The following is a 21,993-nucleotide window of genomic DNA, read 5'->3' on the forward strand; positions in this document are numbered from 1 at the left end:
AACTGAGAATCACTGTTGCTTACCCACAAAAAAAAAGGAATTGAAAATACAATGTTTTATTTATGGCTTACAACAACATTATGTATGTCAAATCTCATCAACACGTCTAAACATCTAGTTAAAGGGACATGAATTTTTGTCATTATTGTAATAGATCAGATTACAATGAGGAGAAAATGCAGACACAGACCAGAGCAATACAACTACTCTCCATTCACAAAATGAAAACTAGGCTTTTTAACTATGTATGAAAACTGAAGGTTCAGTGCAGTTAATTCCTCTTGCATGTCTTATGTTCTGGCAGAGAGTTTGGAAAACTGCTCCTGCAATTTCCTCTTATTTTCCAAATCTGCCTTTTTCTTCAAGATCTTTCTGTGCAGGTGGCTTTCAATACGGAGCCTAAAGAAAAAGTATAATCTTAATTTCATGAAATGATCTAATTAAAAAAAAAAAAAATGGTTGCTATCATATTTTCAGGTATAAGGTGATACTGAGAGCACGAGAAACATTCATTTGAAACTTCACATGAAATCTTTAATTTCTGCTTACTATTGCCAATAAATTGTGTCCCACAATATACAGTATCTATACATGTTGCAGGGCCGTCTCAAGCACTCTGTATGCAAGGCCTGTGACACTGAAAGACAGCACTAAAACAAGAGGTAGCCTTGCATCCATCACATGTAAAGATATTGTAAGTCATGTTGCTGCAAAAGAATGCTCTATGTATAGATGAAAGCTGATAATTTGAAATAGTACTGTATTTACAAAACCGATACAGACAACCTTTTAGCTGAAGTACTAAGCATTAACTATATCCTATAAACTTATTTTGTCTGTTACAGATCAAACTGTTTAGTTTACCTAGAAAGCTATCTAAATTAATTTTATAAGAAGAATATACTGGACATTTCCTTACCTTATGAAACTGTCAACAAATATCGGTGTAAAGAATCGCTTCCTCTTGTATCTTCTGTTCAGGTACCATGGGATAGGGTACTCCTTAAATCTGTACCTGGTGAACACAAAATAAAATACAATAAGTGTTCAGGCACTTATAACCAACATACTGTAAAATCAGCTCAAGCTAGTACATTTACATTCCGTTTTTTTACATGTCTGAAATTTACCACAACTAAAATAATGTACATAGTGCACCAACCACCATTATCCTATAAACAGTACTTTATCTGTTGCATTGTTTTGCCTTTGTAAACCCCATGACTTTACCAGAACGTTCGTCCGAGAAAGTCTTTTCTCCAGGTTCCAGGTCTTGCCCTTTCCTGGCCAGTCTGTAGTAACCTCAGTGCATTCTCACGCTCTTGCACAATGGTATCCAGTCTTTTCATGGACCTTTCAATCTGAAACAGACTTACTTTCCTATAATAAACTATCAAAGGACCATCCATAAAATGAGAAACTAGCATTTAATGAAAAAAGACACTTGCTGGCATAGCCTCCTCTATGTCCTAGTATCGTGGTTTGTTGCCTCCAGCAAGCTAGTTCCATTAATTTATGGCAAATAGTTGTTCCACAACAGTCACATGCAATGACCAACTTTATAATGAACACGGCATTTTTAGAGCCGTTATAAAAGCCACAATAACTGGAGTGTTTCTTTTACCTTCTTTAAACGCTCTGGGCTTGGCATCTGTACCCTTTGTCTCTTTGCTTCCTGCTCGACAGTCAACAACATGTTCTTCTCTTTCAGAAGGACATACCTATCAAAAGGCATAGTGTTTGAGCCACACAAAATAGCTATTTTAACCACAACTTTTATGATTGAATGTTAATTTTTTTTTTTGAACCCTTATTTCAACTATCATGACTTTGGAGGGTTATTCAGATCACTGACTGGTTGTGCTATTCTGGCAATCAGTAAAACAGTGGAACTTTTGATATGACATGACTGCTATTATCTTGGGTATTTCTGGTAGATAAAAAATGATGTTGAGCATTTGATGAAAAATACAGTATTGTTGTGAATAACGGATTTATGCGCCTGAATTTCTCTTAAGAGCTGCTTTACCACAGTTTGTGTAAATCTTCACTGCTCTTAGTCCTAAGCTGCTTTGCAGTCCACGGAGCACCTAGAAGAAAATAATGTATGTTTGTAACATTCAACGCCCGCCACTGCTGTAAAATCAAAACCGAATTGTTACCTTTTTATACGGCTAAGTATATGAAATTACTGAAGCTGTCACTGTGGTAGCTTTATTGAAAACGATATAACTAGGGTAATACCAGTGGCAGAACACAACAAAACAAAACAAAAAAAGCTTAATTTCTTACCTGACTTAACAGTTGGTTCCCCCCAGTTTGGAGTTTCATCAAAAAATTCCTCCAGCCCTCTTCGCCATTGAGAAGTATGCAACGCTCTGCACTGTTGGGCAAGACTGGTCCCCACGTTGTTTATGTGCAGCAGGCAGAACTTCGGTCTAAAGAGAAAAAAAAATAATAATAACTGCAATTATAAAAGGACGATTTGAAAAAGAAAACACTTAAATACTAAATAAATCCTAAAATCCCTAAATGTATGATAAAGTATATAGGTGTGTCGCCCAACAGTGTTTTTTTTTTTTTTGTTTTTTTTTAAACAGTAACAAGTTTACATGGGCACATGTGTCAAAAATAAAGTGTAGGGTACTGATATTGAGATTGAAATCTCAAACGCACACCACTTAACAAAATCAGCCGTGTTCTTTGTACAATTTCCGTACTGAAACACAGTAAGGTGCATGCCAGGTCATGAGTAAGACTAAAAGGTAAATACAGAAAAAATAGGTAATACAAAAGGATGTCCTAAAACGTTTGAACTGGGAGATTCTTCTTATTTATAGACATTGTCAAAAACCTGTATAAGAATATAACAGAACTGGTAGAAATCCACGTCTAACATGTATTTACGATTTTGATGTTACCTAAATAATCTGTCCTTGCATTTGTGTGTCCCTGAACTAGTAATCACAGTATCTACATCTTTGACAATATTCGTTTTTACTGCGACACTTACACTTACCTGAATGTAGACAGCTGTGCTTTGCACGACGTTAAGACATTAGTGTGTTGTAACGGTAAAGCTGTGGATATCGATAAACTTTTTTGAAATTGCCTGCAAAGTGACAGTGCACGTCCAGCTGAGGTCGCGGCCATCTTGGAACAGTACATCATTCCCAGCATGCAACATCGCATCATAAATATATATATATATATTGTTAAAAGAAAAAAACTATACATATAATAAGTTTAGTACTAATATTAATACATTATTGTATCATCGGTGCCATACAAAAATCAAGTACTATATACCTACTTAAAAAAGGACAACACTTGCCCTTAGTAAATATGGCGTTTTTGACTTCACAACGCAGTAAAACCAATAGCAAAGCTGCTTAGTGCTTTGCCCTGAACAGCCATGGCGGGCATGAGCGTCCTGCGGGTTGCGGCTGGTTTTGCAGCGAGATTAAACCCATTTAAACAGGGGTTTTCAAACGGGAGGCTACTTACCAGGACCACCCCAAAGACGGAGAGTGGTAAGGGAATTAATTTGTATTTCCTAGTTTCTTATTTGTCTTTCTAAAATACACCATTGTGGTCTTGACCTTGTACGTATAGAGAGTGCGGTGAATTCAAGAGCAGGTCACTGCTCGGAAAGGCGGCCTGTAATTAATATGTATTGCAGTATTTTTACACTGTGTTAAAATTTGTACTATTTCTATACCGTGTTATAGATATAGGGTAGTCATTTTAAATAGTAAAACTGTTCACTTATACCAGAACCGTATTACTTTCTATAATGTTGTTCATACAGCTTAATGATAGCCATGTAATATTATTATTATTATTATTATTATTATTATTATTATTATGATTATTATGATTATTTATTTATTAGCAGACGCCCTTATCCAGGGCGACTTACAATTGTTACAAGATATCTTTTTATTTTTACACATTATTTTTACATACAATGACCCATTTATATAATTGGGTTTTTACTGTAGCAATCTAGGTAAAGTACCCACGACCCTCCGGTCAAGAGTCCAGAGCCTTAACCACTACTCCACACTGCTGCCCTATTAATGTAATGAGATCGATAATTATAGCATCATTCCAGGAGACATCGGCACAAATTCAAAATTCTGAATTTGAACAAAAGATAGCATACAAATCTGATGAAATCGAGAAACCTAGTAGAAATACACGATCATACGGTGTAACAAAGTTTTACGTAGTAGTTGAAACCACATAACTCCACTGTAGAAGGTTAGTATGATTGATCTCTGTGTTGATATTACTATCAATTAACATGTTTTGTCCTTGACCCATTGCCTGTTTATAGTCAGAATGTGCTGAATTGAACACCTACTGGGGAGGACCATTTTATGTATTTACTGAAGTCACTTCTAGTTCCACTCGGTAGATGTCATGGATTTTTAGGTAAAATTGTTATTACTAAAATTATTTTTGCCATTGTTTCTAACTAAATTGAATGCTGCCTGTGAAACCCAATCAACGGATGACACCAAACAACCAGACTCGTGTTACCTGACCAGCAGAGGTGCACTAAAGCCAATTGTATATTTGTTATTTTTTTTCTTCAGCTGCAGTCCGGTATGGCAGCCACGGAAAGCCAATGTTTGTGTTTAAACCTTCAGACTACTATGACAGAAGGTTCCTCCATCTTTTGGTAAGCATTTACTCCTTGTTCATTCACTTAATTAATTAATATAATTAATATTTATTTCTTAGCAGATGCCCTTATCCAGGGCGACTTACAATTGTTACAAGATATCACATTATTTTTACATACAATTACCCATTTATACAGTTGGGTTTTTACTGGAGCAATCTAGGTAAAGTACCTTGCTCAAGGGTACAGCAGCAGTGTCCCCCACCTGGGATTGAACCCACGACCCTCTGGTCAAGAGTCCAGAGCCCTAACCACTACTCCACACTGCTGCCCTTATTAATTGTTTGAGTACCGCTAATGTTTCTTTACTGCATTAGGAAAATAGAATAAAAAATAAAACTACCAGTCCCGTATTGAAGGTTGAGAAAACATTCCTATTTATACACTAGTACTACAAAAATATTTGTATATATAATGTGGCTTATGAGTAACAGTATTTCCAGCTGTAGCCTCAGTGTGGCAATGACAATTAAAATATTGAAAACTAAAGCAAATTTGGCTTTTCCAAATCTTAGGTAAGTCCCAACTGTCCATGAAGGTTTAACTCCATTAAATATGTTTTTTTTTGTTCTTTGGATGGATTAAATATCCTTTTGTTCACATGATGTGGCTTTTGTAGACTTGTAGAAACCAACAACAGCCTAGAGCATTTTTATCAATATCAAATTATATTTAATCCATCAAAATAGATTTTTAAAATAACTCCTGATCAGTTTGACTAAAAAGCAGAATTGTCATCTACTGAACTTGTTTCCCATTTTGGGTTATTTTTTGTGTGGTTTGAGAACAAGTAACATACCGTTGCAATAATATGTATTAGTTCATCTGACTGTGTTAGATCACCTAATTCAAGTGAAAATATAAATACTAAATATTTTTTTACAATTCTTTCTGCAGAGATACTACATTTTGTTAACAGGAATCCCAGTGGCTGCAATCATCACATATATCAATGTGTTTATCGGTAAGTAATTAAATGTGTTGACAGGTACTTGTAGATAATTCTCAATGGAAAATAGTGATCACATTAAGGGTCAAGGATTCATTAGGAAACAGCAGTAGGACGTGTCCATCTGTAGCGTGGTCTTTGAGATATCGACGTAATCAAAATTGACATGTGTAAATTCAAGTACAATCAAAAGATCAACTGAAGAAAATCAGTTCCGGTGATAATAAAGCAAGGCCTAATGAAAGAAAACTGTATTTTAAAACATTAGTTTCCACTTTTTTTAACCAGGTTATGATAACCCAGGGCCCATTTCACTAGTATATTTCCATGTTGACAAAACAAGTTAATTGTCATTAAACTCGGATGTCCTGTAATATACATATGCGTGGATAAAACTGCCTGGTGTCTGCAAAAAAAAAATATCTAGCGAAAAAGGAGGAGGAGATGGACATTTTCACCTTCCTTTGGCGACTTATTTCTGTTGCTGTTTGACAGGTATTTACTTTTTTTTCTAAATTTCACGTAAGTGTGTTGGGAACTACAAATTAAAATGTGGAATGGTGCTTTTGACTGATTTTACTTTTGCTGCTCCAGTACCCTGAAAACACGTAAACTATCAGTGCTGATAGTCACTGGCAGTTCTCACGCTTCGCTGTAACTTGGCGCGAGGAAAAAATAGGCTATGTGATGAAAATTGCCACTTGTGGCTGCTTTCTGGCAGTCGCAGGTTTCTGGTGAAAACTGGTGAGGTAGCAGCCCTGCGAAAGTTTGATGAAACCCATATTTTCTTTTTATTTTTTTTTATTTGCGAGGTGCTTGCGATTTGTGAATCATCGCAAATTGCTTTTGTGAAACGGGCCCCTGGACAAGCCCTAAAACAAAGGTGTGCTAACCAAGGTTTTAAAATAAATTCTTACCTCTTCTTCTTATCACTATTCAATACTGCTTCCACTTTTGTTTTGCTCGTATTTAAGCTTCAATTTGTAAAAATGATTGGAAAATGATTATACGTCCCCGTTTTCTTTAATTTTCCATGTTTCCTTCAGGTGAAGCTGAACTGGCTGAAATCCCAGAAAACTATGTCCCAGAGCACTGGGAGTACTACAAGGTGCTTTTTTTTCTGTTGAAATAAAACAAGCAGTCATCAAAATCTTCCTTGTACGTCACTATATTCATTAGCAGCTCTGTGCTTAGCATGGATCATGTAAAAGTTTAAGTGTTAATTGTGATACAACTTTTAACACTGATTTCATATATTAAAGTAAAATAGTGTTTTGTTAATCAGCCAATGCCTTTATCACGATGCATTGATTAAATCTTCTGAAATACTGTAACTATTAATCTGTTTTTTGTTCAATATCAAGTTTCTTTTTTTCTGTTTCAGCACCCCATCACTAGGTGGATTGCCCGGAATCTCTATGATCCACCAGAAAAGAACTATGAGAAAATGATGGCTCTCATTGAGATTGAATCTGAAAAAGCAGAAATGAGGTGAATATACATTTAAAAAAAAAAGTTAACTCTGTTCTATATGAGTACTTGTCATTTTATGCAGTCAAGAGTTAGGCACATGAACTGCAAGAATGGTAAAGTTTTTAGACTTAACATGCCTATGAACATTTACTAAGTTACTGTATTCTTACAGGTAATCGTATACAGTATGTTATGCTGTGTCTTCAATAATTGAGTATTTCTGTGAAAAAGTCCAATAGTCTTTTAAACACTTCTATGTCTTCCATTGTTTCCCTATAGACGGACCCAGATGGATGTTCGAAAACTGATGAGAGAAAAAGGAGACGGACCCTGGTATCATTATGAAACAATGGACAAGAGTTTAATTGATTACTCGCCCAAATCTACACCAGATAACTAAATAACCTCGCTTATAGGTTCCCAATGTACCGACTAAGTGTGAGATGTACTGTCTGAATATTGTTCACTAACCTGTCCATAAACTATCTAATGTATATGTTTGTATAATTGCTTATTGGCACAAATAAAGCCCCTGTTTGAATTTTCTGTCATTTCTTCATTTGCATTGTTTGAAAGGAAGATTACACACATATATATATGAATTAAACTTTATAAGGTTAAAAGTTCTTTGTTTGCTTGCCTTACCTTTAGGTTGTTGCTAATTAATTTGTGTAGCCCCTGCTATCCGATTGACAACAATGAGCCTTCCTTTTAAGTCATATATGCTCTTTCCTGTCATGACTGAAACTAAACTGATATTTGTAACGGAGATGTGGGTATTAATTTAGCTAATTTTGTCATGTATATTCATTTGCAAATTTAAATGGCTTTTAATTGACCAATGTACTGTATAGTTTAACTTGTCCTCATCCCAACATTTATGGCTTAAAAAATAAAAGTAAGAAATGTCTGCAATGGAATTGTGTTTTGTAGAATGGAAAGGGAATTCAATTTTTCTGCGTAGCACAGGTGTTTCATGTTTTTGGGAATAATAAAAAGAAAAGTTGTATTTATTGTGCTTTGGCACTGTACACACAAAAATAAACCTCAATACTGTATCATTCTTACACCACATTATCTGTTCTCAGACTCCCAAGAACATGTATCCTGCCACCACACTTTACATATATATATATACACACACAGTGCCTTGCAAAAGTATTCAGACCCCTGACCAATTCTCTCATTACTGAATTACAAATGGTACATTGAAATTTTGTTCTGTTTGATATTTTAAAACACTGAAACTCAAAATCAATTATTGTAAGGTGACATTGGTTTTATGTTGGGAAATATTTTTAAGAAAAATAAAAAGCTGAAATATCTTGCTTGCATGAGTATTCAATCCCTGTGCTGTGGAAGCTCCCAGTTTACACCGATAAAAGAACTTGCCCTAACGAGGACACAATTACCTTACCACTGGCTTCCACCTGTGAACCATTAAAGTTGCTGTCACATTTTCTGGATAAAATCCCCACTGTTGAAGGATCATTGATCAGGCTGTGAATCTGAAGGAAAATAAAGACCAAAGAGCATTCTACAGAAGTTAGAGATAAAGTAATACAAATGCATAGATTAGGAAAAGGGTACAAAATAATACCCAAGTGTTTGGATATCCCAGTGAGCACAGTTGGATCAATAATCAGGAAGTGGAAGCTGCATCACACCACCCAGGCACTGCCAAGAAAAGGCCGTCCCTCAAAACTCAGTCCTCAAACAAGAGGGAGACGTGAGAGGCCAACAATCACTTTTAAGGAGCTACAGAGTTCAGTGGCTGGGAGTGGAGTAATGGTGCACCAGTCAACCATATCAAGAGCTCTGCATAACAGTGGCCTGTATGGGAGGGTGGCAAGAAAGAAGCCGTTACTCAAAAAGTACCATCTGAAAGCACGTCTGGAGTTTGCCAGAAAGCATGAGAGTGACCCAGCTGCGATGTGGGAAAAGGTTTTGTGGTCAGATGAGACCAAGATAGAGCTTTTTGGCCAAAACTGAAAGCGCTATGTGTGGTGGAAACCTAACACTGCCCATGCCTCAAGACACACCATCCCTACAGTGAAGTATGGTGGTGGCAGCATCATGCTGTGGGGATGCTTCTCATCAGCAGGGACTGGGCATCTTGTTAAAATTGAAGGAAGAATGGATGGAGCAAAATACAGGGAAATACTGCAAGAGAACCTGCTTCAGTTCACTAAAAAGCTGAAGCTTGGGAGGAAATTCACCTTTCAGCAGGACAATGATCCCAAGCACAAGGCCAAAGCAACATTGGAGTGGCTCAAGAACAAAAAGGTGAATGTCCTACAGTGGCCCAGTCAAAGTCCTGATCTCAATCCTATTGAGAATCAATTTGAAAATTGCGGTCCACAAGCATCGTCCAACCAACCTGAACAACCTGGAGCAAATCTGCCAAGAAGAATGGGCCAAAATCACCAAACGACACTGTGTGCAAAGCTGTTACATACTTACCCCAAAAGACTTAAAGCTGTTATTGCAGCGAAAGGTGGCTCTACCAAATATTAATGTGTGGGGGTTGAATACTTATGCAAGCAAGATATTTCAGTTTTTTATTTTTCTTAAAAATATTTCCCAACATAAAACCAATGTCACCTCTGTGCTGGCTGCATTCTAAACTGAAATGGTACAGTGCTCATCATACTTGAGAAGTATTTGGTTTTGTCAACTCAGAAAAAGTTGCAAACTGGGCATATTGAAAAGTTTTAATCCCACAACCAAGTTCTGGTACAACTAAAATGTAGTTTCTTGCAGCCATATTCAGCACTTGAGTGTCAATATTCAGTTAGGTGTGTCAAGTTAATTGTTGAACACTCAAGTCTTCATTCTGAAAAGATTCTGAATAGTTAAATTTTAACCATTTAAATTTTTCTAGGAAAACAAAAACTTATTCCATCATGCAACAATTCCTTGATGATGCATGACTTGCTGATAGAAATGGTCACCAAATGCTATAGACACACCATCATGACTGATGACAAGAAAAGAAATCGAACAGCTGCCAGTAGTTGCCTGTCCTCCTGGTTTGAACTTGCTGAGCGTGTCAGGGAACACTATGGCTTTGGAAGAAGAAGCAAATAGACCTACTTCTATGGAACAGCTGCAGAAACATATGGGCAGAGGTGTGGGAAAATGTGATCTTAAGTGTTATCCAAAATCTTAATGAATATATGCCTAATAAAATAGATTAGTGAAAACTGGTATAGATTAGATGTATTAGGAATTATGCCAAACATAGATAAATAAATACATAAATGTTCAAATTACTATCTGAAAAATACTACATAATAGCATGTTTTAAAATTAATTTTAAACTGACTGAAACTTTACTTTCCAATACAGTACAACACAATCTGTAATGTTTTTGCAATTGTAAAAAAAAAGCTGTACAATTGACAAACGTCGTGCTACAGAATATCCAAGAACGACTTTCATTACATAATAATAATAATAATAATAATAATAATAATAATAATAATAATAATAATAACAATAACGTACTGACGTTTCAGTTTTATCATACATCTACTGTATGTGCCTATCTTAAGAGTATATGAAGACCCATATATGCTATTTTTTATTAGAAACCGCACTATTAACTTGTGCTTTTACTGGTACCTCCATTACAATTTCATTTTGTGTTTTGTTTTACATACTAAAAAAAGAAGATACATTTAAGATAATTTTTTAATTTCCCTCCCCACCTTCTGTTTGGAAACGTCACGGTCCCGGATCCCTGTAGGAATGTCGGGTCTGTGTGATTTATAAATAGCATCCTCTCAGCTCGCCTGTCTGATTGCCTGCACTGTGGACTCTCTCAGCAGCGTTGTGGGCTGGAAACAGCAATGCGAAGATGGCTGCAGACCTGGGGGAGCTGCTAGTCCCTTTTATGCCCACGATCAGAGTCCCTAGAATAGGGGACAGGGTATTCAAGAGTGAATGTGCCTTTTCCTACGATTCTCCAGTAAGTCCTTCCTTTTATTTTAGCAGGTATTCGTGTAGCTTGAAAACATGTGTACGTTAGATTAACACGTCGTGAATAGCTGCGCAGTTTTTTTGGCGATGGGAGCGGAGGGGAGTTCCATTCTCTTTGAATTTGAGCAACAGCCTTTAGAAAAGATGTTTACATCGCGTTTCGATGCGCGGTGGAAATTAATCTGGTTTAGGTTTTCCTTAGGCTGCAGTGTTTTCTTTTCTTTCACTGCTCTTGTCGCATAACGTAAAGTTATGCGACTCCATGAATTGTGTAAGCTGAGCAGTCGTATTTCAAAATGATAGCCGCATGATGTTCTTGCAGCAGTAAAACATCTTTCTACTTACAAGTCATCTACTTACACAAGTCATCTCCACTGTGCGTGTTTTATGTGTTGTCAACTACAAGTGGAACTCATTTTGAAAGTGTATTCATGATCTTAATTGTTGACATAACGGTGGATGGTTCTATGCCTTTTCTACAAGCAGCAGTAAGAGCAAAAGTAAGCATGGTATTACTATTATTATTATTACTGTATTTTAATACGGCCACATTTGAAACCCTGGACCTTGATAATGAATCCAGCAGCAATGAATATATTAAGCTACTGTGTACAGTTCCCAGTTTCTTAAGCGTTGCCCCCCCCCTCCCCCCCCCCCCCCAGTATTTAGTTCAGTTAATTTTAACTGTAATATTAAACAGTATAAAACATTAAAATAGGAGATATTTGGCCCATTTATCTATTCGTTGCTGTTGATGTTGAGTGTCACGCCGACTGATTACAGCTGTTACAGAATTTCAGAAATGTAAGCCAGAAACCCTGAAAAGTTAATTCAGAAAGTGGAAGAGACGTACATTGTTTTACGCGTTATCAACTTTGGCATCTTTTTATTTTTTAAATGACAATAATAAAGTCCTGTTTTTAGTACATGTATTTATATTATTATTAATCCGTATAGAAACGTGCTTATAGGTGACTCAGCTGTCTGCTTCACATCATGTCCGCTTGAAGACGGGTTATTTTTATCTTAGAACCTTCTGCAGCTCATGTGTCAGAAGGCTACTTTAGCACAGGGCTGTCACAAGTTTTTATGCCTATTTCAAAGTACAAAAAAGGTTTAAAATTCGAATTTCATTGATCATTTAATAGCATGAACCTGTCAAAAAAAAACAAACAAACAAACTGGGGTTTCACAGGCTTTGTGGACTAAGAGGTAGCCTAGTTAAAACATACACCAGCATTTATTAATTTAGCCACGTGTTGTATTTTGTTTACTGTACCACTAGGTCCAATTTTCTTTTTAACAAAAAGTATTATGGGATGGGATATGATTTTCATATTAAGTCACACCACTCCCAATACTGCACATCAGCTTCCCCTTTCTCCTTATAAAAGGTAACCATGGTACTTTTATAGGTCCTTGTGCAGTTTACCATGCCATCTAGTAGTATGGTAAAGCATATACTATGCTTTGCCATGCTTTCACTAAGCTTTTACTACACTTTCCTATATCTTTACCATGTTATACTGCGTAAAACATTTGTAAGTATTATTTCAATTTTTTTCACTGGAGTTATTGATAAGTGGAGTTCTTGATATATATACGTCTTCTAAGAAATAAACTATATATATATATTATTTATTTGTTACAGTCATGGTTTTAAATTCATAAAGATAAATAAAATAAAATACATTTTATTAAGAAAATAAATGAGCAGGAGTTAAGTAATTAATCCTTTTAAAGAAAAATGACGAGAGTGCGACCATGAATGTCTCTACGAAAACCTTTTGGTAAGCCGTTTAAACTGGTAGTCTGGCTGAAAGAATTCTGAACTTTTGTTTTTCAGTAGAGACTTCACTTCTTGTTGCGTGTAATTACCTTATGCTGGTCAGCACCTCGTCAATATTGAGCATTGTAGTGCACAAATGCCTTATATATAATATATACCTTGCCTTATATATAATATATAATATATATTTTTTTAATGTTTCAGGAAAATATTCAGTTGATGCACAAATGTAGATTAAGTAAAGAGATAAATTAGTAATGCGTTAATTCAAAAGTTGTTAGATTTTAATATGCATAAATCGATACAGTATATAGTACATCTTTACATACACTGGAAATCTGTGGATTAGAAGTGTTTCTTAGTTTTGTTTTTACTAGAAATGTCCTCATCGGAAAGCAGCCAGGAAACACAGATTTTTGAAGGAGGATATTTATCTTTATAAATGAGGTGACTGAGAGGGTAATCCCCCCTCAGGGTGAGAAAGGGAAAGTAGTTAGTCACTCGTAGCCATTAGAGCACAGGGTTTTCATAGATCAAGTGCCATTCGGGGATACCCCATAAACCTATTAGAAAAATATAGTTGAACTAAAATAGTTAGATTTAACAATACATCACGTAGAACTATACTAATGTCACTGATCATATTACTGTTATACCATGTTTCAAATGGCCACCATTGAAGCTGAAAATACTGCTTTTGTTTTTACTTAAAAAACCTGTAGAACACTCTAGCAGTACAGTAAAGATACTCGAAACAGCTGATTGCTAAACTAATCAAATAAACCAATGTATTTTTCTTTTCCCATTTTTATTTATTAAGACTGAAAAGATTAAATTAGTTGTTCAAATGTAATCTTCCTAAAACTTTGTAAAACAGTACTGAACCTCTTTAGTACACTCCTGTAGGGATAACAATGGTTTCAATATTTTAATAACAAAGTAAGACACATAAAATAGCAGCCTGTTGTGTTGTGAACTCATTTTAGTTTGTGTTTTGCCACTGTTAAAAACACAATCTCATGTTCTATAAAACCTGTACAGTGCATCACTGCAAAACGACAAAAAACATCCTGGGTTTTTAACCAAAAACATATTTCAATGTGCAGTGCATTACATCACCTTAATGCTCCATGTTTGTTGCAGATAAACGTTTTCCAGTGCTAAAACACTTTGAGTTAACCTCTTTTTACATTTTGTGTTGTTTGGCATTGGGACAGAAATGTTATTTGGTGGATAAAACCTAAAGATACTTCTAATGGTGTAGTGATTTTGCTAATACAGTACATGGGAGAACATTATTATATGGTATATTGAGCTCAGAAGCTTTCTCCTTTAACAATCACCTTGGCCCAGCAGGTACCCCCACTTTATTATAGTGTTTAGATAGGCATTGTTGTTTTATTCAAGGAGGTTGGGTGACCAAAACAGATGGTGCTGCTCTGCTCAAAGGTTTATAATTATCTCGTGCCCAGTCTTGGCCTAAAGAGATACAGTCCTTAATATTTTTTATTTTTTGTAAACCTCTTGATGATAGAGATGCTGTGCTTCATAAGTTATTGTTGTTCACTTTTCTGTATTTATTTACTTTGATGTGTTCAGTTGACCCTGTGTCTAAAGGTATAAGACTGCTGTATTGTTACCAGACTTTATGGATTTATGTTTGTTAGTGACATATTTATGTATGTATGTATGTATGCATGTTTGTATGTATGTGTGTATCATTTTTGTTGTTGTTTTTGTACTTGTTTGTTTGAAATCTAAATAAAAAAATGATTCACAAAGATTAACATAACCTTTTCCTGTCTCCTAGGAATCAGAAGGTGGCCTGTATGTGTGCATGAACACTTTTTTAGGATTTGGACGGGAACATGTTGAAAGACACTATCGAAAAACAGGCCAGTGTGTGTACATGCATCTGAAACGCAACTTCAAAGAGGTGAGCAAAACAGCAACCATCCTTTTATTTCAATTTGAACTGTTTGGTCCATGTTCACAAAACTTTAGGAAGATTTGAAGAACATTATTTAAGGTTTAAACAGTGCCCAGAAAAAAAAGAATAAAACTATTAACAATTATTCATTTTTAAATTTTAGACCAAACATTTCAAGATAAAAAATGTTTTACTCATAGAATAGTAAATATAATATAAAGTGTTATAGTTATATTCTACTTTCAGGCAATTATATTGTACAGTACAGTTTGATCCAATCCTGGTTTTACCTGGTTTTTAATAAGACATACAGTACTTGAGTTTTCTGTCTATACACTGTGGCTAATCACGCATGTATTAAAAACTGGAATGGATGAAGCTGCTAAGCGGTAGGAATATAATGTCCATCCCTGTTGCATGTAAAAGCCTAAAAGATATAGTCCCTTATGTGTTTAATATCAGGACAAATCCTTCTGCATCTCAATGCCTGAATCTGGTTTCCGGAGTTTCTCTCATAAGGGAACTAGTATTAATGCCCCAGCATTACCCCCTCAGTTTCTCAATGTGTTGACACTAAACCAGGAATCCACTAGCAGTGTGTTATTGACAGAGATGCTGATCATGCAGCTGTCTGGATTACTTCCGGCATTACAACATTTTAAAATTAACCAACCCCTAATCAGAAAGGTATATGGACATTCTAGATATAACTAAAGTGACATGCAGTATGTGCTCATTTTCTTTTAACAACCTGCCCAAGAAAGGCTTGGTTATATTCATGAAATTTATAGAAGCTGCATTCTGTTGTGATGAAAACCCTTTAGCTCTTTCCTTGCTGGTTTTGCTTTACTCTAGTTTGATATGCCGTGATGTTCAGGCTTCACGGTCTTGACTGGGAACACCAGGGAGCGTTGCTTGGCCCTTTGCACTCCAGCAGGGTTAGGGAGGAAAGTCAGCTTGGGCTAGCTTTCATTGCGTTTTATGTTAAAACAAGATTGTTGTTGAAGACAGGGTACAGTTTAGTTTGATATTCTTGCTTATTCCACAAACAGTAAGTGATCTTCTCTGTCCCACACCCTAGCTTTTGAAAAAGTGCCATTTTCTGATATACAGAAACTATGTGCCCCTTATGGTTAACAGCATGACTCAGGCTTTTTGAAGCGTTCGGTTTGCTAGGCCTTGGGTGTCCAATGCACCTTTCTTCTTGGGTAAATGTTTCTGGACTGCATCAGACCATTTCTACTTTTACCATCTCAAAAATAACTTTTAACTTTAACTGACCTATGTATTTATTACAGGAGTGTCCAATTGCATTGGATATGCTTGGCTTCGGTAATATGTTTGCTGAATTTACAAATATCATTGGAATTTGTTTTTGATAAGACTATGGCGTTAAGCATTTTAAATGCTTGGCCTTGTTTTCCAGACTGCTAAGTAAACTCTTCCATGGTCTTAAGAAGGGTGTTCTATGAATGTAGCTGATATTCCCCTGTCACTTGGAATTATTTCCAGAGCTTTTCGAAAACTGAGTCTCTCACTGTGCAGTTCAAGACGTTGGATTGACTTCTTTCCAGTACCCAGGATGGATGCTCAAACACCCAGGATGTTCCCATCTTAGTTCTGGACACAGGCATAGCTGCCAGACCAGACACATCCATCATTCATTAACATGTCGCATCGACAACTTGACAACTTAATGTGCCTTTCGCTTGCTTGAGCTGCAGCTTTGTGACACATTTGTGGTGTTTTCCCTTTGCTCCTCCACATTGAAACTGGTGAAATGGATGGGAATAAGTCGGCTTCAGATACCATTGTTATGTGGCTTTTTACTTTGGTATCTGTATGATGTTTGCAGTTCTCTCTGAATACCTTTGGACTATTGGATGTGGAATTCTAGGTGACTGTCCAGTTTTTCATTTCCTCATTTCAAAATGCCAATCTTTTGACCTTTCAGCTCCTCTGTTGCCACCATCTGCGCTATGCACGGTGCTCATTGTTTTATTTTGTTTTGTTTTGCACAAAATACTACAGTATAATAATGTGTTTGTTTTGAACACAGTTCTTCATTGAAACACCATAAAACCTGTTAATTATGCATGAGGTTTTTATACTTAATGCGATAGCGGGTGGATTTATCCATGTAAATAATAGAGAAGTGAATGAGTTGGATTGAAAACATAGCTAAGTCCCAAGCAATGCGAGTGTTTGATGTGATTGACGTCCGTTCATTTGCTAATCTATTGGGCAGACATGTTTCAAGATCTTTGCTATCACAACAACAAAAAAAAATGTATGTTGCTTAATTTTGTTCATTTCTAAATGTAAATCATGTTTGTTTTGAATTCACAGAAAGCCACAGGTGCCTCTGGGGGGGCTATACCACAGAGAAGAAATGGAAAAGTATTTTTAGGTGAGTTTTTCTACTACCACTAACCCCATTAAACTGACAAAACTTGGTATTGGCCTTCCTTAATCCCTTGAGGATGTCAGAATCTCAGTAACAACCAGAGCTGACATTCTACCGAGGTCAATCTTAGGTTTAAAGCTATAGCTGGCAATATTTATATGACTTCTTGGTATTTACTATTCAAACTCCAAATGTCACACGGCAAACCAAAAGAGAAAATTAAGGCGTCTTTTTATACGTTAACAGAATTTTTACATGAGCATAAGCATTTATAATGCAAAAAAACAACCGAGGACATGACCTAGCTAGTTACGACCATGCTCACAGCCATAGGGATACAGAGAGCTGAGAAGCAGTGCGCTGGGCTGTTTAAACACTCAGCTAGGGATACAGGGTTTTTGCCATTCAAATCTGTGTAATGCAGTGAAAGTAAAGACATGATATTTTAAGCTCTTGTGTAGCTAGAACTGTCAAAGAAACAAAATAGCCTCTGTTAAAATTAATTTAGTTAGAATACATAATAGTTAAAACTAGAAAATACTGAGCAAATTACTTAGATGTACTTAAGCTGTAGTTCTTTAAGGTTTTATATTGTTGTCACGCGAGCGTTGTCATGGTTACAGTGCATCTAGGCTCTGCCAGCTTTTCTGTTTTTTTTTGTCAATCACATGGAAATCAGAAAAAAAATCTATGTTAAATCTAATATTTAATTAGGTGTCTCCATTTTTCAGTTACACGCCTACTGTGTTTACACTTACAATTCTGACCTAAGCCAGCTTAGAGTCGTCTGGCTGTAAAGATTCTGATTAGTTTACACTTTCCTAGCTTTTGCGCGCACAACCACTCAGAGGGTTAACAGACATATATTCACTCATGGAATAGAAAGCTCTAATTGGCTAAGATTGATATACTGCTATCGTGATGTATTGTGTGTAGAATATGTACCCTGAAACCCATTTTAAAAACCTCCATTCTTTTGGTTATCTAGCTACACCACATAATTCTACTATAGGCTTGTACAGGCTTTAGAGTGATCAGAATGGCTGAATTCTGTACAAATTAGTGGCCTTTGGATCTATTTAGCTAACTAAACTGTTCAGCGGAATGACTCGCACACTATATTTCTAGCATACATTTGCCACACATGTACAAGTTTTCTGTTCAGTTGAGTGGTACGATATATAACTTTTTCTAAATGGACTTGTGTTTGTACACAACAGGTGGCTCTATCATGTGTGTGGCTGGACCAGATGATAAGTCACCTCTTGTCTGCTGCTGTCCAGAGAGTGCTGGATTCCCATGTGGTGAAGCAGTTCCTCCCTCCCTGGCAGGATCTAATTATAACTCATTTATCTGTATATTCAGTTAGTAACTGTTCTAAATCTAAAGTGGAGCATGCCCAGTCTGGCCTCAAGGCCTGCTCTCTCCTCCCCGCCTGTGGGAGTTGGTTTACAGTGGTGGGCCTGGAGCTTGTGCCCACATCTGCTGGTTTCCGTCAGGCCTGACTGACACACTTTTACTGTTGGTTGGGTGACGTCTCTGCTGGGACAGATGGCGTTCACCCTGCTGACTGTAGCTCAAATTAACAACGTGGCTTCTTTCTCCTTTAGGAAGAGTGGGTATTTTATATCAGGGCTGCCTTCCCCCTAAAACACCCCCCCGTGCCTATCCGATGACCAGGCCTGCTTAACTGTGATCATGACACAGCTTTAGCTGTTTTTGAGAGTTGAATTCCTTTTAGGTGTTTTAATGTTAATCCAAAGCTCATAAGCAAGATGTCATACTGGGTTGTGTTTCTTAGAAACGGTGACTAAGACGTCAGTGTAAATATTGTTTCATACTTAGCAGGACGATGAGTGTACAGGGTTGTGACTTTCTTCTGGACAAGGCCACAACTACATGAAGGCAGATCCAGAAGCATTTGGGTTCATAAAGTATTATTTGTTTATTTAGCAGATGCCTTTATCCAAGACGACTTACAAAGACTAGGGTGTGTGAACTATGCATCAGCTGTAGAGTCACTTACAACTACGTCTCACCCGAAAGACCCGAAAGGAGGTTAAGTGACTTGTTCATGGTCACACAATGAGTCAGTGGCTGAGGGGGGATTTGAACCGAGGACCTCCTGGTTACAAGCCCTTTTCTTTAACCACTGGACCACACAGCCTCCTTATGGGTTTAGACTCAAAATAAAATGGTTCTCGTTCATTCTATATGATTCTTATCACTAATCTTAAGAAAGGACATGTTTATTGCCCCAACAAGTCCCTCTATTTTTATTAGCTTGGTACATGGCAGTAATCTGATCCAATTTAATCTGATCCATGCACATTGTTCTTCCCCGATGTTCAGGGATTTCTTTTGTTGTAATGTCTACAGGCTATGCAACGGGGCACCTTGATATATCTGAAAGACGCACTAAATCTTACTTTTTTTCAGATTTAGACCTGAACTGCGACTTTAATGGGGACGATTACGAATACGAAGACGAAGCCAGGCTTGTCATATTTCCAGACCACTATGAGATCCCCTTACCAAATATTGAAGAGTTGCCTGCACTGGTCAGTGAGTGTGTGCTAATGCTCCATTATCATGCATGCCAAGGTTTGCTGAAGGTTATATTAAAGATGCATGCAGGTACGCAGTGGAACAGCTGAAAAGGGATTTTAACTGAACAAAGGAATACAAAAGTTACATTATAAATATCACAGCAAATTTTGAAATGAAATATAATACCACTGTTTGTCTTTCTATCTCTAACCATGTGTCCCTCTGTTCACCTGGCTTGAACCAATCAAATAATTACTTGAACCACATGTGGTGTATCACTTAGCTTGCTGGATAAAGTTCCTGCCAAATGGTCTCATCAGCTGTTGGATACCTTGAACTCTGTAACACTTTCTGCTTTTAAAGTAAACTGAAAAAAAAACAAAAAAAAAACATCGAATTGGCATTTTCGAGTATCCAAGGTGATGGGTTCATGTGACGTGTGTGTCTCTATTATTGAGTAAAACAATTTAATGAAGTTAACAGGCAGATGACATTCAGAGTGGGCCACATTCCCAGGTGAGCAAAGAGTTTAATCATGTGAACTGCATGTGTGGCATGGGAGTCTGACTAGTGGTGCAGAGCTTTCTTTAAACATGAGTACAAATATACTTGAAAACCACTTCCTCAATTACTGACGTCAAACAACAGAAAAGAATCAGAACAGCCCTTTCAAATTATAGTACAATGTTTGGAATATTTTAGTACACTACTGGTAAATACATTGGTAGAGGAATTCTTCATTGTGAAGTGAGATTCACCAGTCGATCCCACTCCTAGAAGGCAGAACAGCTCCCTCTAGGGGGAAAGTGTGCAGTTCATAACCAGTTTTCTTGAAAACTGAACGTAGCACCATAGCACCAAATTTGCACTGTATTGGCCAGTAGTGGTCGCAGCTACACATATTATTAAATGGGCTAACTCATAAGTTGGCTAAAGGTTAGCCTGTTTCTGCAACAGTAAACAGCTGTGAATGAAGTGAGACACCCAAGATGCTTATTGAGGTGCTAGGATTGAAATCAGTTCTGAATCGTACACCTTTGTATCGAAGCCAGTCCCTGAATAGCCAGCTTGGTTTCACTGAAATGTTTGACTCTGCTCTCCCCAGGTGACTATAGCGTGTGACGCGATACTCAATGCCAAATCTCCCTACAGAAGGCAGGAGCCTGATTCGTGGGATGATGAAATTCAGGTCTCGAAACACGCCAGCGGCTTAAGACAGCTGGACAACGGGGTCAGAATACCACCCAGGTACTGTAACACACGGTGTGGGGCAGAGGCAAGGGTCACTAAATATTCAGAGTTCCCATTAGTCTCAGAATCTCGGGTTTTATATTTTATAGTGTTCAGCTAAGTGATAGCTGTAGCATTTGCATTAATCGTTGCTATCTCTCGGGTTCTTGCTTTGGTAAGCTCATTTCTCTTGGCTAATACTAACACACTGAAAACTCTTCTTATAAATAGCTGGATAAATAATTAACCAGCCAGTTTAATTTGTGTCATTAACACATACAATAGAGATGCCATCAAAATAATTATTAGGTTTTATTAGGTTAAAATTTGTAAATAATATTTCATTATTAATTATGTTTATTTGACATACATTTGACAGACTTTTAAAAAAAAAAAATTTAGGCATTACATTTACTGTTATTCACATCATATATACAACTATTAATATTGAAACATATTGAAGAACATCTATCTGGCAGTACCAAGAATGCATCCTGTCATAACTCGGTGTCAGCATTTTTTTTTTTAGAAATTTAGAGGTAGATGTACTGAAGTGTTGCGCCTGTGGCAATAGTCACAAACCAGTTGCAAACGAGTCGGAAGTCTCGGGTGAAATGTACTAAACAAGCGCAATGCTGTTAGTCACTTTTTAGGGAATGCTTTGTGGAAGCAGTTTGCTGTTGCTGTTTAGATTAATATGTAATTTGCTGTTTAGATGAATATGTAATTATGGCTATTCCTGCATAAATTTGCCAAAAGTGGCCGCGGATAGTGCAAATGAGGGTTCACAAATATTATAATGAGATGTACTAAAGCTGCCGACAATTGCGACACTTACAATTGCATCAATTTCAGCTTTTGAAAGCATAAACAGTCACAATTGTGTTGCCAGTTGTGCTCAATGTATTTGAGACGAACACCCAAGTACCTAATTTTCACTAAAGTTAGGGTGTACTTACAGGCCTTGAAAACAAATTTCTATGACATT

At 36.8% G+C, this 21,993-nt stretch overlaps 3 protein-coding genes across 5 annotated transcripts in view; 2 read left to right on the plus strand and 1 right to left on the minus strand.

The window, feature by feature from the left end:
* Nucleotides 1-40: 40 nt before the first annotated feature.
* LOC117417074 (large ribosomal subunit protein uL29m-like) lies at nucleotides 41-3,188 on the minus strand. Its single transcript, XM_034028797.3, has 7 exons — nucleotides 3,020-3,188; nucleotides 2,293-2,438; nucleotides 2,030-2,090; nucleotides 1,625-1,721; nucleotides 1,231-1,361; nucleotides 920-1,015; nucleotides 41-399 (listed from the first exon to the last, which is right to left on the minus strand). Exons 1-7 carry the CDS (start codon nucleotides 3,178-3,180, stop codon nucleotides 291-293), a joined length of 801 nt encoding a protein of 266 aa, XP_033884688.3. The 5' UTR covers nucleotides 3,181-3,188; the 3' UTR covers nucleotides 41-290.
* A 186-nt stretch (nucleotides 3,189-3,374) lies between these two features.
* On the plus strand, nucleotides 3,375-7,661 carry LOC117417075 (NADH dehydrogenase [ubiquinone] 1 beta subcomplex subunit 5, mitochondrial-like). The gene is made up of 6 exons (XM_034028798.3): nucleotides 3,375-3,533; nucleotides 4,605-4,690; nucleotides 5,591-5,657; nucleotides 6,689-6,750; nucleotides 7,027-7,133; nucleotides 7,395-7,661. Exons 1-6 carry the CDS (start codon nucleotides 3,416-3,418, stop codon nucleotides 7,513-7,515), a joined length of 561 nt encoding a protein of 186 aa, XP_033884689.3. The 5' UTR covers nucleotides 3,375-3,415; the 3' UTR covers nucleotides 7,516-7,661.
* Nucleotides 7,662-10,912: 3,251 nt separating this feature from the next.
* Nucleotides 10,913-21,993, plus strand: part of LOC117417116 (ubiquitin carboxyl-terminal hydrolase 13-like) — a 35,260-nt gene continuing 24,179 nt past the window's right edge. For all 3 annotated transcript variants that reach the window (XM_034028930.3, XM_034028932.3, XM_034028933.3), the window contains exons 1-5: nucleotides 10,913-11,088; nucleotides 14,699-14,824; nucleotides 17,168-17,228; nucleotides 19,665-19,786; nucleotides 20,881-21,023. In XM_034028930.3, coding sequence (XP_033884821.2) covers nucleotides 10,978-11,088; nucleotides 14,699-14,824; nucleotides 17,168-17,228; nucleotides 19,665-19,786; nucleotides 20,881-21,023 — 563 coding nt within the window. In that variant the 5' untranslated portion in view covers nucleotides 10,913-10,977. The remainder of the gene's footprint in view (nucleotides 11,089-14,698; nucleotides 14,825-17,167; nucleotides 17,229-19,664; nucleotides 19,787-20,880; nucleotides 21,024-21,993) is intronic.

The sequence above is a fragment of the Acipenser ruthenus genome, chromosome 12 (assembly GCF_902713425.1).
Source record: "Acipenser ruthenus chromosome 12, fAciRut3.2 maternal haplotype, whole genome shotgun sequence".
Lineage (NCBI taxonomy): Eukaryota > Metazoa > Chordata > Actinopteri > Acipenseriformes > Acipenseridae > Acipenser > Acipenser ruthenus.